This window comes from Antennarius striatus, chromosome 18, assembly GCF_040054535.1.
Source record: "Antennarius striatus isolate MH-2024 chromosome 18, ASM4005453v1, whole genome shotgun sequence".
Taxonomy (NCBI): domain Eukaryota; kingdom Metazoa; phylum Chordata; class Actinopteri; order Lophiiformes; family Antennariidae; genus Antennarius; species Antennarius striatus.
The window spans coordinates 6,312,621-6,328,567 of record NC_090793.1 but is presented as its reverse complement, the minus strand read 5'-3'; the positions used below and the strand labels follow the sequence as shown (position 1 = coordinate 6,328,567).

The 15,947-nt window shown below is 40.0% G+C and overlaps 1 protein-coding gene and 1 pseudogene across 1 annotated transcript; both read right to left on the bottom strand.

Moving 5' to 3' along the window:
• Positions 1–606: 606 nt before the first annotated feature.
• On the bottom strand, positions 607–6,791 carry LOC137612340 (ras-related protein Rab-6B-like). Its single transcript, XM_068340822.1, has 8 exons — positions 6,641–6,791; positions 4,420–4,478; positions 3,848–3,901; positions 3,330–3,435; positions 3,129–3,240; positions 2,902–2,995; positions 2,229–2,295; positions 607–1,551 (listed from the first exon to the last, which is right to left on the bottom strand). The coding sequence occupies exons 1-8, from the start codon at positions 6,708–6,710 to the stop codon at positions 1,487–1,489; spliced, it is 627 nt and encodes a 208-aa protein (XP_068196923.1). The 5' UTR covers positions 6,711–6,791; the 3' UTR covers positions 607–1,486.
• An 816-nt stretch (positions 6,792–7,607) lies between these two features.
• On the bottom strand, positions 7,608–11,258 carry LOC137612433 (espin-like protein; annotated as a pseudogene).
• Between the last annotated feature and the right edge of the window lie 4,689 nt (positions 11,259–15,947).

The following is a 15,947-nucleotide window of genomic DNA, read 5'->3' as shown; positions in this document are numbered from 1 at the left end:
TCTCATTACAGATGTATGGTTGAGTTCAGTAAGTTCAGTTCATTTCATTTGAAAAAGCTTATATCTGTCTTAAATACTTTTTTTTAATCTTTTTTAATTTAAATATTATTTCAAGCCTAATTATGGCTAGTTAACATGCTCATCAGCAAGTTGACACATCAGTACTACCATAATCTCTCATCAATGAGTTAACTGCAGAGTTTATCCTAAAATTAAAAATAAACTGAACTATACACCAACATGTCAGCTAACATGCTGTTAGATACACAATTAGTCAAAACTATAAAATTTAGTATTAAATATTGATTAAAAAGCAAATATAAACATAATGTTAATGTGGCTCAAAAAGCTGCATTTCAATGATTTAAGCATTTTTGAAAATCTAAACATTCTGGCTCTTTTTTGTTTCCCTTTGTTAGCTGTGAATGGATGTAAAACTGTGAGAGGTAACATTTTCATTTGTTATTGATGAACAGATGAACAAAACTCGTGATAAATAGAGCAGACTATCATGCTTCCAGGTGAATGTTGATGGTTCAGAGAGTGAAGCCCTTTAATTTGTAATTTATTAATCATTAATCATTATTACATTATTCATACCGGTGAACAAGGACCACTTCTACAGAGGGACGTTCACAACATACATATTACATTATTATATACAGTGCAGTGCATTACAGTGGATCATTATATGTGTATTACCTGGATCGAGGGAGGGGAAAACAGGGCAGGAAAGGATGGTGGATTGGAGGAAATATGGGGAAAGGAGAGGCTGGAAGGAGGAATTTGTGATAGTAAGTTGTCTTTTTATTACATCTTTTTTTTTTTACCACAGTACTGTTTGTTCTATAAAAGTTAAACCCATAGCGAGTGCCACATTTTCACAGCTACTGTTAGGTGAACCTACGAGAAGTTGACTCTTATGTGAATATCAAATGAGATACACTTTGTCATGAGATGCTAAAGAGAGATGCTAAAAAACATTCTAAGATAGTCAACCTCCTTCCAGAGACCCTGGAGGGAAGGTCAAAGATCAGATCAGCGTGCATGCGTGCTGCAAACATTCAGACATATTCGGCCATCTAGAAAAATGGCCGACTCCCGATTATTTCTCCTCCTATGTTTAGGCATCATTTTTGGTGCTTTCCCTTTTTATATATAAAAAATACAAAACATAACAGCAAAAGGAATTCTGTTGGTCATCCTGTTTTTTCCCTATTTCATTTTTCCAAAATTGTCTTTGTTCAATGTCAATCTATCATTTGTTTTTGCTTTTTTTTCCCATGTCTCCTCCAGTCACTTATATATTGACAAAGTATACAATATTTTACAACTGAACAAGACTGAAAGATAACATTTGATTTGTCCAATCAGATAAAAGGCCAGCAACCTATACCTAATTAGAGAAGTCAACTGGAAGCTAACCAGTTTTAAGCAACACAACAAGCCTATGGTGTGAAGGAAGCTGTCCAGTGTCAGCTCTGCATTAACATGAGCACCCGCCCTCAGGGACACTGGGCTCTGCCGGTTTGTCCAGCTTGATGTCAATCACTGGGAATTGTTCCATTAAGGAAAAATCAGGAAGGAAAAGTTAAGCAATTTGATCTGTCATGTCCCTGTAAAATGACAGTTATAGTACCAGTGTAAAAAGACATTGGCATATAATTATAAGTCATGCATAAAGATTATTCATAAAATAATAAAGTATTTGAATTGAAAAATACATAAAGTACCCCTTATGCAGAGATATCTCATAACAATATTTTTTAATATGTATCCATTAATGTATTCATTCATGTAACAAGCAAAAGTGGTGAAATTAACCAGGAGATTAATCTTATTAGCTAAACCACAGAGGTTGGGTTTTGGTTGATTTTGTTGGTCTCTCTATCAATTTGTTCTTGTCACTGTTGACACAAACCCTGAATGACTGTATTCCATACCCTTTGTACTAATACTGCTATTACAGATTTTCCGGTCACACAGCCTCAGTGTGCATCACTTACCAGATAAATATTATATGATGCTGTACCTGTGGGTGCACACCCCTTTCTGGCTTTACGTGTTTCTTCTCTATTCAGTTGAAAAGATTTTTATGGTCTGAGTAGACATTAGGCTGGGTTATCTGTTTGTACTAGCCAAAATCCACTGAGAGATCAAAAATAAAATGCCTATTTATTGGCTGTTTAGCTGTCAGCACAGTGAGTCACAGATTATTTGAAGGATACTGCCTTCAGGATTTGCATCATCCAAGCTTTCCATTCCAGGTAGGGCTGCTGCAACCCGACGAAACAGCTATGAGCACAGAAAAGAAGAGGACAGTGTTGTTACTGTGTGATACTGAATATTAACGCAGAAATACTCCATTAAAAGCAGAAGCTCCAACACCAGTTATGTCACATTATATGTGATTTTGTTAGACTATTGTTGATTTGTTTATAAAAACACAATATGTTACTGTTGTGTTTCAGCTTATTTATTAATTTACTTAAACTATAGTACAGATTTTCTACAATCTACAGTCTATTAGTTGTCTGTATCTCTTAGTGTATGAGATAGCCAATATATTTAGCTGTCAGGTAAGTGAAATGGTACAAGAAGTACAATTTCTCCCTGAAAAGAATAAATTAACATGGCATCAAAATATTTTTGTTAACTATACTACATGTATACTCCAAATTATGCATAGTATTTGAGTAAAGGAATACAAATTTCTGTTTGTGTGTGTGCGTGCGTGCGTGCGTGCGTGCGTGCGTGTGTGTGTGTGCGTGTGTGCATGTGTGTGTGTTTCCAAAACATTCCACATATTATTCATCTTTAATCATTTTTTGTGGGACATGGGAAACGCAGAAGACCTACAAGGAAAAAGCTTCTCTAACTTGCTGAAACTGCAGGGATCACCTGTTTGACATTGCAGCCTGTCTTGGCACTCGTCTCGATGAACATGACGTTCAGCTCTTTGGCTCTCTGCTCTCCTTCTTCAATCATGATTTGCCTAAGGGGATATCGGGGGAGATTTCAGGATCACATAGCTGAAAGCTAATAAAGTCAGAAATGATGTGCTCTCCATTATCTCCATGTCAAAGACATGTTACATTCGATTGTGATCTATTGTCCGAGCTATTTACCTCTTCTCTTCCAGGTCTGTTTTGTTGCCTACTAGCATGATGATGACATCACTTCCTCGCTCTGTCCTGACATCATCGATCCATTTGCAGGTCTGCTGGAATGAGTTAACATCTGTACAGATATTTTATGCATTAAAGTCCTGTGTACAAAGAAATCTTTCCACACATTAAAACAGTTACAGTTTGCAGGTTGGGGCTCACTTGTTATGTCATATACAACCACAGCAACTGTAGAATCTCGAATGTAGCTGGGAATAAGGCTCCTGAAACGCTCTTGTCCAGCAGTATCCCACAGCTGCAGCCTTACCTGCATTTATTGACACACACACAGAAGAACACAGACACATTCAGCAGCTGTTCCCACATTAAAATATCACTCAGTACCCACACTATGCATATATAAAGGCCTTGTAAGCACACGTCAAAAGAGATGAGCCTGTGCTCAGGCTTACAGGGTACATTATCCTGACAGAGAATTAATATTAATACTAGCTAAAGTGGATTAGCCAATGGAAACACCCTGACTTCTTTATGCTGGAAAAGCTCCAAAGCTACAGCAAGCAGAAATAGCTTTAGGATAATCATGTTAGTCTGTCAGCAATTAAGCAAATAAAATCAAGTATTAGTGAAAACAATTCTTATATGTAAGTAAGTAAATTAGAATACATGACTTAATGTGCATCCGCATATGAATTTGAATTAAAATCAAGGTTTCATACTGTTCGGTCCTCCAGGTACATTGTCTTTGATAGGAAGTCAATTCCAATGGTCGCCTATAGTGGGAAACGAACAAGAGGGAACAAAGTCATCAGTTTATTCAAGAATAAATGTCTGCCTGCACCATCTGTTATTCGTGGCACTGGTGCAATGGAGGAAAATACAAAAATATGTTCAAAAAAGAGCAAATAAGCAGAAAAAAAATTGCTGTGTACCTAATTGATCTGGCTTGTTATGTAACTACTTCTTCATAGATTATTATCATTTATCTTCTTTTTTTATACTACAATTTTAAGAGTTAATGCTGATGGCTACATTTTGACTAAGTGATGACAAAGAAAAAAACAGTATTTACAGTATTAGTGTTGTTATGCTGTAGACAACTAACTTTCTACTAGATTTACAGTGATTACAGCAATTGAGATTTATAACATTTAACTTTTGACCAAAACAAAAGTGATTATATAGTTTACAGAAGAAGAACTCTCCATCCACCCCCATGGATGTACAGTTATCAAGCATTCAGTCCTAAAGACTTTTCTTTACTCTGAAGCCTTTTGTCTTATAATCTTACCTGATATGTGTTGTCAAAACTGTCATACATGAATCTAGTGATGAGAGATGTTTTCCCCACTGGAAGGACAGACACACAAGGATTTCTGTTAAGTGGTGAAATCAAATTTCTTCAGTAAAATCAAAATAATGGGCACTGTGGCCATTTTGTTCCCTGTGTGAATCACAATCCTGTATAGCATCTCCACGACATCAACATCAAACTGAAATTCCTCTTAATGTAACATAAGCAATGTTATATTTCTACATTTACTGTTATAAAAATATCAAAGAATTGAAAAGATATGCAACACAAGTGGAGATGTGCCTCCATATTGTCAGCCATAGGAAATTAACCAAGGAAGCACACAACACTGAGTCTATTCCAAACACAAAATTAAAATGATTTCACCGTCAAATCTGTCAAATCACACATTTCATCAGCTTATTGATTATTTAGTCCAGGAAATCTAAAAGAAAAGCAAAGCGTGAAAGTCTGAGCTGATGTCATGATTTGTCTGATCAACTGTGAAATCAAAATAAATTCATTTTAATAAAGTAACAGAGAAGCAGGAGGGAAAGTTTGATTCATCTGCCTGATTGACTGACTTGAAAAACTGTTTGATTACAGAATTGTTTTTATCATCATCATTATATATATTTATTTTATATTTTATCATATCTTTATATGCACTTATCTATCTAATCTTATTGAATCTGTTGTATTTGCGTAAAGGTACTGTGACGCCTACTGCAACCCATTATAGGCCTTAAATGTTGCATTGTGTGGTATTCAAATGCAATACTGCTGCATGATCCCTGATGTAAACATTTAAACAATATAATGAAAAATAATGAAAAAATAACCTTGGGTTAATTTTCTGACCATTAGTCAACATAATGCTGTAGCTCAGATCGAACAACATTGAGTATGAAACAGAAGTTGTATGATGATCCATCATCACAAAAAAAAAATCTATCCCTCAGCAGGTAGAAGCAAAACACATTACATATTCAACAAACCGGATATTTAACAAACTGCATTGTGACTTCTAAGAGGATGAAGATGAGCTGTGGTGAGCTCCATGTTATTTACATCTCAGCCAGCACCATCTCAGCACCATTTTACAATTGCATTCTGCTTGTGACTTGTATGAAGACTTTCCCAGCAGGCCCCAGGCTTTCACGCAAAGACCTTCATGCAGACAGCAGCAGACAGTTTTGGGCAGTGGCCACGCCAGGCCTCCATTCAGCACCGTGGACAGCAACATTGCAGCGCGCACACGCACGCACACGCACACACACACACACACACACACACACACACACACACACACACACACACACTGAAGCATCACAATGAAAGACACAAACAAGTCAAGCAGCTGTCATATCTGGCCCGCTGATGTGGAACGGGTTACTGATTTCATGACATACGCGCTCCTCCCCTGCTGTTTGTCTGATGTCTGAACACGTATTCAGGCAACTGAAACATTATCGATCAGCACCTCCTCAGTATCTACAAATCCTATACAGTCATTCCAACCCCGGATACATGGATTATTAAATACATACAGCATCATATTAAGACGCTGTCATGTCCGAAAATGTAGGATCATATTGTGATTATTTTGAGGACCGCGCCGGAGACTGCGAGCCTTAAGAGATACTAGACATCGCCAGCCTTGGGTGTGTCCCGACCTGACACATGGGGGACTGTTTATCACCTTCTCTACGAAAAACACGGGTGGTGGGGAAATAATTAGTGATAAGACTCTCTTATAACGGATTTTACGATGTTTGTGAGACCAATGCAAGTGAAATATACTCCGTATATTTGTCAGTCTTACGTAGCTCTCTAAAACATCCGAATTCATAACCGATCAGCTGATCCGATGTGACTTTAGACAATATGCGACAGTCATAAACAATTAGTACATGGTCCTTATTTCTCATCGATCATGATCAGTGATGATTTATCTAAGGTTGTAATGTATACGCATGCGGGGTTTTTTTTGTTTTTTTTTTTGTTCTTCTTCGGTTAATCAAATTTTCCATGGTTGTGCCAAGAGGAAAGGCCACAGGGGCGTCAGATCGAGCACAAAACCAGCTCCGACATCCTCGAGATTCAGCTCAAACTTTCAAAATCAGCACAGATTACATACATGGCCTTCAACATACACGCATGTCGTGGCGTGTATGTTGAGTGGGGGTTACACAAACCTCCCCTGAAACTGACTCACCGCTCTGCTCTCCCAAAAACACGAGTTTAAATTTCCTCAAAGGGTTCCCCAAGTCTCCTCCAGCTGACATGGTGGCAGAAAAAGAGCTCAGCTTGGATTATTTAATTTCTCTTATCACTCGGTTTTTCCTTCGCTGTGGGTGCGCAGGGGTCCTCCTCTCCTCACTGAATGATGGGAATAAGAGTCAGCATCCTCCCGTCAGTTTTCCCAGATTCTGCGCATGCGCGACCTCATCTCTATCATTCCATCGCTATTGGACATGAATAAAACTACAGCCATTTAGGAGTTATGAACCGTGATGTTAGCTTTTAAATTGGTTTTTTTTTATCAGGACAATCTGTATGGAAAAAAAATTAAGGAATCTTTACCGTTGTGGGATTAGAAATTGTTAAAGAGTATTTTTCTTTATGCATTATTCAGCGAATGATTGCACAGAAACTATGCATCCCCATTAAGACCTTCCACTTATGGAAATCAGAACTACATCCAAGAAAATCAAGGAAAATCAATTACTGTGTGATAACAATTAATAATGTTGTTTCATATGAGAAATTTATCCAGACAGATTTTTTTAATCTGTATTAGAGAAATCACTTAGTGATGGAAAAAAAGGTTTAAGAAAATTTTACATAATATTATGAAAATATTATGTAATAATATGTATATTGTATAACAAGAATTCTGTTTTGACTACTTCTGAATGATTGCAGTCTAAACAATATTTAATTATTTTGATAATTACACTTATGAATGTAGTCAAAGAGGACATGAAGGTGGTTGCTGTGAGAGATGAGGATGCAGAAGACAGGGTTAGATGGAGGCAATTGATTCGCTGTGGCGAGCCCTGAAGGGAAAAGCCGAAAGGAGAAGAAGAAGTAGAATTATAATTATCAATGAGTTTGCAGTGATATTACATCCATATTTCCTTGTCAGCATTATTTTATTCAAAGGAAACAAAACTTTCATACTAATGTTCAAAATCAAACAACTCAGCCTCCTTCTCTTTCCAGAAGGCAAAGCTACGGTCAATGCATTCACAAATGTTGTCATTGTTAAAGGATGAGAAGTCAACATCTCTTCCGGACTCATCAGGAGCAGCAGTCTGAACTGTAACTTTTGGTAGGAGACTAGAATCAGACAACAACAATGAAGATGCTGATGGGAAATGGCACGGTCTCGAGTTGCCGAAAAAACGAACTTTGATGTCTTTGAATCCATCGCTCCATTGTCGTCTTCCTGCATCGATTTCCTGGAGAACAGCCTTGTGGAAGTCCCTTACCATCTCCCATGGGAAGAAACCAATGTGGTCAAAAATCTCAAAGCAAAGGAGATGCCTCATCTTCCTCTCCTCTGGCGACAGTTCCTGTTCTAAGAGGTGAAAGTACCCCAGCATGAAGAGGTCAAGGGTCAGGTTGTCATGGCTCATCACAACACCATCCATATCTGGCAAGAATTGCTCAGGGGAGTAAGTTTTTTGAAGTAGTTGATTTTTGGGAGAGATAGAAAAACACAAAAGAGACTTCTGCTTGCCTATTAGTTGTAGTTTATTCACCCAAGAGTTGAGCATCCTGTCCACAACAACTCGTTGTCGGCAGAATTTAAACATGGATGTGATTTTCTGGGGGTTTGAACCTCCCTGTGAAGTTGCTTGATAAATCTGTCTCTGCCTCGATGCTCTCACTGAAATAGCATAAGCAGATTTCTTCCAGTGGCTCAGGAAAAGCACCACTATACGCTCTTTCCGTAAGCTGGTGGTCTCAATCACAGGTTTAAGTTTTCTTGGAGGATTGCAGTGGCTCACCTCACAAATGAAACTTGTATTCACATTCTTCTTGTTCACTTCTAAAGCTCCGGGAGCAACCTGACCTCCTTTTGCAACTCTGGCAAAAGGGTAAACACCGCCAATATGACCTTCAAAGTTGGATCTCAGGTTTCTTACTGAGACGCCAGATTGCTGGATCTCCCTCTCTACCCTCTTTCTTTGGGCTCTACTGTAGCTGTTCATCTCCAGATGATGTCCAAAAGCTGAACACATTCCTAGATGGGGAATCCTACATCCAGAAGTCTCACCATGTGTTGACACTGTCTCTCGGCCTTGTCGCACCAAAGCCTGGTCTGAATCAACACCTGAGGAATTTCTTTCCCCCTTGAAGCCCTTCATCTCCTCCACGGTCCTTCTTGAACCGTCTTCTTTGGTCAGGTTAGACAACAGCAGTGACATACTCTTAACAATTTCTGAGACACGACTGCACCACACTGGCAAAGTAGATTGTATTTTTGCTTTAGTGTTCATTTGTTGTAGGACCTCTCTCCTGAGGGAAATGTTGACAATTGGATCAGGTAAGATCGCCCTTATCTCCTCCGTCAATCGGGTCAACTCCAGCTCATAAGCTTGGCAACGCCTCTGCAGTGAAATAGTCTCGATCTGCTGCTGTAAGTATAACAAGTCCTCCTCGGTTAGAAGTTCACCAAAAGGCCCCAAGACTGCATTATGAGTTTGGCAGTACTTCCAGCCATCCACCGTTGTGGAACAATTAGTCGTGTCCTGTTAAAGTGACAAGAGAATTTTTTAAGAAATATCTATGATATTTTATCTATTTTTATCTATGTATGTATATATATATATATATATATACACAACATACAGTTTATATAAATACAGTATGCAACCCAATAGAGATAAGTACCTGATCCCACTGTTCCTCATCATTCGGCAGCCTGGCTTGCAGCTGCCGCACCATCACCTGTCGTTTCCATTCAGCAATGGGGCGGCCAGCTTCATCATGAGTGGGCACTAGGGAGTCGATGTCAGTTTGTGTGACATGGATGATGGGTTCCTCTTCCACCAACACTTCATTATCAAGTTTCTGTAAGCATTCAACAATGTAAGGCATTCAGAGAGGTTTATTATCTATCTTGCTGGTCTAACATTTATCAAATTAACAAGACATATACTTTATTGAATATATTGAGCCTTTAAAGTGGACATTTTTAATGATTTTTTTTGTGCATCATGTGCTTTCTTTTTGATTTAGACATTAAATCAAATCAATTAATTTGATTTAAAGGTCCCTCTAAATTTTAGAGGGGCCTCCGGCTGACCGTTTGTCCTGTGAAGACGGCGGTGAAGCCAGCGTGCCTGAGAGACTTAATGGACTTCATGCAAGACGTCAAGGTGAGATCTCTCTCTGGGGGCTTCAGCTGACTGAATGATGACACCACTTTAAACAGCCACAACAAAACATAAGAGCTCACATATATACAGGTATGAATACATATAATACATTTTATAGTTAATTTCCTTGATGGAACCTCCTTAAGGGATCAATAAAGTTCTACTCTACTCTCTACTCTATTTTCTTTAACACTGTTCATGTTCTTGAATAGATTCTCATGAGCCTTCAATACAGTGCGCTCTCGGTCTTTGCGGTTAACGCGTTCTAGTAGCCACGCGCGATTGATCGAGATTACGATCTATTTATCATACTATTTACGATAATTTAAACGTTTATGAACCCTCCCCATACTGATATTAAACCACCTTCTATCTGTATTATCTTTTCCCACATTCTTATCGACTGTTTAAAGCACGAATGCGTGAGAGCGCACTGTATATGCAATCATAAAGTGTGCAAACAAATGAAGAATCACTCGTAAATAAATAAATACAAATACAGCAGTACATACTAATTCCCTTCATAAATAATATCTTAATGTCATAGTGTGTGTGTGTGTGTGTGTGTGTGTGTGTGTGTGTGTGTGTGTGTGTGTGTGTGTGTGTGTGTGTGTGTGTGTGTGTGTGTGTGTGTGTGTGCACAGTCACCTGAGGAGGCCACCTGTACATGCTGGATGGAGCCTGGAGAGTGTCTCTTTGAAGTGGCAGCAGGATCCAGAGAGGAGGAAGAGGTCACAGGAGGTGGAGATGGGTGACGAGGCAGGGGGAGCAACTCCTTCACTGGCTGCTGGTAACACACACACACACACACACACACACACACACACACACACACACACACACACACACGCACACACAAACACACATTTAACACTTATATGCTTATATGCTGAACCTTACAATAACAATGTTTACATTGTAAAGAGATCCAGTGATTAATTCCAGTGTTTTTTATCCTAGGAAGTGGCTCAGCAGTAGGCAGATTATCCAATGATCACAAGGTTGACGGTAAGATTCCCGCTCCTGCTTAGCCACCTGGAGTGTGAGCTGACAGTGGGAGGTGTCAGCTCACAGCTCAGTTCTTTTAAAATAATTTCCTATTGATCAGGCAATTCACTCAGCGAATAATAATAATTGTGCTCCCCTTTTATATTAGGAATACATTTCATCCTCACAAGCACTGAACACATATCCTGAGTTTTCATAAAACGTGTATATTATGCCTAGGTCGCAATGATATAACAATTGCTTATCGATAGTGTCTTATACTGTTATTCCAGCCCTAGCAATGACAACTGGTCACCTTGCTGCTCTCCATTTCGGTTTTGCTTTTCCACTGTCCAGAGTTTTGAAGAAACAGGTGCTCCTCTGTCTGAAACCACCAAAAGAAACATCGTCACAGCAGCTGTACCAGACAAAAATTATCAAAAGAGAAACAGAAACACCCCAACCTGGAAAGAAATGTCACACTGCATTATTACACAGAAGTTAGTTTAACAGTGTAACCTAAGAGATAAGACCCCCAGGATGGCACACACACACACACACGCACACACACACACGCACGCACACATACACACATACACACACACACAATATAAAATACATTCAGTGTGTGTGAGGGCACAGCTTACAGTGCTGGGCATCAAAATAACAACTGTTGAAACAGTAGCTGATCAGTGAAAGTAGCGTGGGCCACACAGAGTGCATGTAGTGTGTGTTAGATTGTGCAGAGACATGATATACTTGCTCCAGCTAATCTTACTGTACTCTGTTCCATACAATACCTTTAATTCTACACAATTACAGTGGCTGTATGTCTTCTTGAAAAATTTAACGTTAAATACATTCATCAACATCGTCATTTATTCTCTCCGAGACTGGGGAAAGCTTAATGCATTCCTTAGCATTTATCAATTACATCTAATATTCCTGGGGAAATGCCATCATGCAAATAAAATATTGTGTTAATCATTTGTGTCGTTTGTTTATAATTTAAGTATCTTAGCCGGCACACTCTTATAAAGTAGATCTTAATGCATCTCCATCAGGCTGTAGGGGTTTAATTTAGGATTAACTTGCAATGAAATCTTAATAAAATATTAAAGAAATATAGTACACATGATTCTCTTGACTAATATAAAAGTTTTTTCAAGTTTCCACACATGATATATTCATTCAGTCCTATGTGAAAAGTTTATTTCATTTCATCCCATCATCATAGTTTAAATACATATAGAAGGCACACGGTACTTACAATGGTCCAAGAGTTATGAAATTACAATGACACAGTGGATGAATGCTAAGAGGGTCAAAAAAAACTCTAAATAATAAAATATGAAAGCAATGAAATACAAAAACTAAAGGGCAAAAATCCAGGAGGTGTCATCTCTTTACCCTGCGGTGTCTAATACACAATGAGACTGGGGACCAGCAGCACCTGGACCCAAACCTCAGATAGGGGGCCTTCTTAGTGTAAATAATTCAAGAAGTGGGATAGGGTGACCTAAATGGAACTATAGAATAATAGCTGTATAATGTATGTACCAAACAACGTACTGAGGGTTGGTGCAGCCTGTGAATGTGTGTGTGTGTGTGTGTGTGTGTGTGTGTGTGTGTGTGTGTGTGTGTGTGTGTGTGTGTGTGTGTGTGTGTGTGTGTGTGCGTGCGTGCGCGTGCATGCGTGTGTGTTGTGTTGTAATGTTTCAACATCTGTTCAATCATTCAAATGTTTGTTTCTCAATGATATGTTGATTTCTTGATATCAGTTAAACTCCACGTATGATCTAAGGCATGAACGTATTGGTGATACGTTGCTTTTTATGATTACTGTTGCCTTTCGTTTCAGGTAGATATTTCGCTGTTCACTCTTACAGTTTCGGATTCCACATATTTGTATGAAGCCCCAAATGTTGATGAGATTTGCACGGAAATCCTAAAGGATTTGGGTGTTTAGGGGCTGTCATGGATGACACACCTCTTTAACATTGCGTGGAAGTCTGGGACAGTGCCGAAAGAGTGGCAGACTGGGGTGGTGGTTCCTCTTTTTAAAAAGGGGGACCAGACGGTGTGTGTGAAGTACCGGAGTATCACACTCCTCAGCCTCCCTGGGAAAGTTTTCTCCAAGGTGCTGGAAAGGAGAGGCCTGTCTGATTGTGGAATGTCAGCTTGAGGAGGAACAACGTGGGTTACATCCTGGTCGTGGAACAACAGACCAGCTCTTTACTCTTGCAGGGATCCCAGAGGGGGCTTGGGAGTATGCCCATCCAGTCTACATATGTTTTGTGGACTTGGAGAAGGCATGCGATCGGGTCCCCAGGGACTTACTGTCGGAGGTAAGTCCCACAGTAAGTCCCTGGGCACCCGGGGACTTACTGTGGGAGGTACTGTGGGAATATGGGGTGAGGGGGCCTCTACTTAGGGCAAACGCCCAAAGTGAGAGTTGCGTTCGGGTTCTCGGCAATAAGTCAGACTTGTTCCAAGTGGCTGTTGGCCTTCGCCGGGCCTGCACTTTGTTCGTGATTTTCATGGACAGGACATCGAGGCATAGTCATGGTGAGGAGGGGTTACAGTTTGGTGGGCTGAGGATTGCATCGTTGCTTTTTGGTATAGATTGCCAATTAACGCTGCAGTCAGCGTTGGATGTGCCACTAAAAACAAGCTTTGTGTGTTTTGTAAAATGACAGGAATTTCACAAGCCTAATGGCTTCTACTCGTCAGCCCTTTGTTTTTCAGATGTTGTTGTTGTTGTAAATGTAATGAAGGTGTGAAGTCTGTTAATAATAAATAAATATATGGAAATGGGCTTTCTCAGGCAGATAGCTGGTGTCTCCCTTAGAGACAGGGTGAGAAATAGTGCTATTCGCGAGGGGCTCAGAGTACAGCCATTGCTCCTTTGCGTCAAAAGGAGTCAGCTGAGGTGGTTTTGGCATCTGGTGCAGATGCCTCCGGGGTGCCTCCCTAGGGAGGTGTTCCTGGAATGTCCAGCTGGGAGGAGACCTCGAGGCAGACCCAGGACCAGGTGGAGGGATTATATCTCAGGACTGGCCTGGGAATGTCTTGGGGTCCCCCAGTCAGAGCTGGCTAATGTGGCTGGGGAAACAGAAGTTTGGAGCTCCCTGTTGAAGCTGCTGCTCCCCCGACCTGACTCCAGAGAAGATGGATGGATGGACGGGGCTGCACGGTGGCACAGTGGGTAGCGCTGTCGCCGCACAACACAGTGGGTCCGGGTTCAAGTCCCGCTCTGTGTGGAGTTTGCATGCTCTCCCCGTGTCTGCTCGGGTTCTCTCCAGGTTCTCCAGCTTCCTCCCACCTCCAAAAGCCTGCGCTTCAGGTTAATAGGCCGGTCCCAAATTGCCCGTAGGAGTGTGTGTGTGCGTGGTTTCCTGTCTTTGTGTGTGGCTCCGCGGTGCACTGGCGTCGTGCCCAGAGTGTCCCCCTTCTCTCTCCCTCTGCCAGCTGGGATAGGCTCCAGCTCCCCGTGACCCGCTGCAGCGGATAAGAAAATGGATGGATGGATGGATGGATGGATGGATGTCCAGAGTAGGTACTGTGTCCTACTGCTTACTTCCTTGCCTGTATATTTAGGAATCTATTTTCCTCTTTTGCTGTAAAGATTATTTGTCATCACACATTTATTAATAACTCATGTGGTTACACACATAATCTCATCTAATTTTTCTCTGTGGTGACTCAAAAAAATACATAAAACCAAAGGCCCTATGTTTAAAACTCTTGTGTTGGCTTGTCCCCTCAGGGCTAGAATGTAGTAATGTAGGACTACAGGCAGACTCCATGGGAAAGGATTTTGATATATCCCTTTTTACATTTTTAAAAAATCGTCTTGTCATGTTATTGTTCTGTAATTAACAGAACAATTCTTAGTTTTAGATTATTTAGAAAAACAGAATTTATTAAGAACATAAGTTTCCATTTTTGGCCAAAGATTTTTTTAAACCTAAGGCAATTCACTTTTTAGTTTCCTTTTTTATAGTTTTCTATTCTTTTTAGAAAACGCTTTCAGTTATCTTTTTACTTTCCAGGCCATTTTAACACATACCCAGCACTTCTGCCTTTATGATCAGGAGATTTATTTGACTGATCATGTCACAGCTTATCAATTACAATTAATCAATAAAAAAAAGAAAAGTCTCACACATGTTCATTCTGACCAAAAGCACAAGTTGTGCTTTCTAAATTTCACTCTAAACATCTGAAATAGAACAAAGAGGATGTCACATATAATTTATGAACTTCAGAAGTGCGGGGGAAACTCAGGCGCGACACCAGTGCATCGTGGAGCCACACAGAAACACAGACAACCATGCACGCACACACTCATACCTACGGTCAATCTGGGACCGGCCAATTAACATGAAGCATATATTTTTGGGAGGAAGCCAGAGAGTTCAAAGTTCAAAAATGAGTGTATCTTGTTTTACTTTGAAAGTTGTAGGTCTCAGTCTCCTATCCTTTATTTGCCACAGAAAAGACATTTGCTGTTTCATTTTCTTCATCCCTACGATGTTCCATGTCTGTACGTCTGGTACATTCCTCCTTGTGTTTGTCTGCTTGTTTTTGTTGTATCTTTCAGCTACCTGCCATATTTTCAATCCATGCACCTCAATCTCCGCTTCAGATTAGTCTCACTCTCTTTATTAAATCTCTGCATTATATATTCCCGCTTCTGCACAAAAACAACCGGTGTGTGAGCTGACAGTAGGAGGTGTCAGCTCACCTCTGGAGCACTGCTAAGGTGCCCTTGAGCAAAGCACCATCCCCCCCTACAAGTTGCTCATTTGGGTGCACCAAGCAGGAGCTGCCCGCCACTCTGCCTCCCCCTACAGGCCCATTGTGTATGTTTTTGTGTTCAGGGTCTGTACACACTAATATACTGTATATGCATGTGTGAATTACTAACACCAGAGTATTCCACTAATTTCCCCTAGAGCAGGGGTGTCAAACTAATTTTCACCGAGGGCCACATCAGCATAATGGCTGTCCTCAAAGGACCAGATATAACTAATAAATGTAACTAAATGAAATATAAAATAAAAATAACTACTCCTTAATGTTAAATAACTCTGAATGTATTACTTATTCAAGTTACAAACATTACATTTTGCACACAAA

Coding starts and splice junctions, on each gene's coding strand:
- LOC137612340 (XM_068340822.1), bottom strand. CDS start 6,710: ATGTCAGCTGGAGGAGACTTGGGGAACCCTTTGAGGAAATTTAAACTC. Junction 2,996..3,128: donor ACAGACCTGGAAGAGAAGAG/GTAAATAGCTCG, acceptor ATATCCCCTTAG/GCAAATCATGATTGAAGAAG. Junction 2,296..2,901: donor CAGGCTGCAATGTCAAACAG/GTGATCCCTGCA, acceptor CTGTGCTCATAG/CTGTTTCGTCGGGTTGCAGC.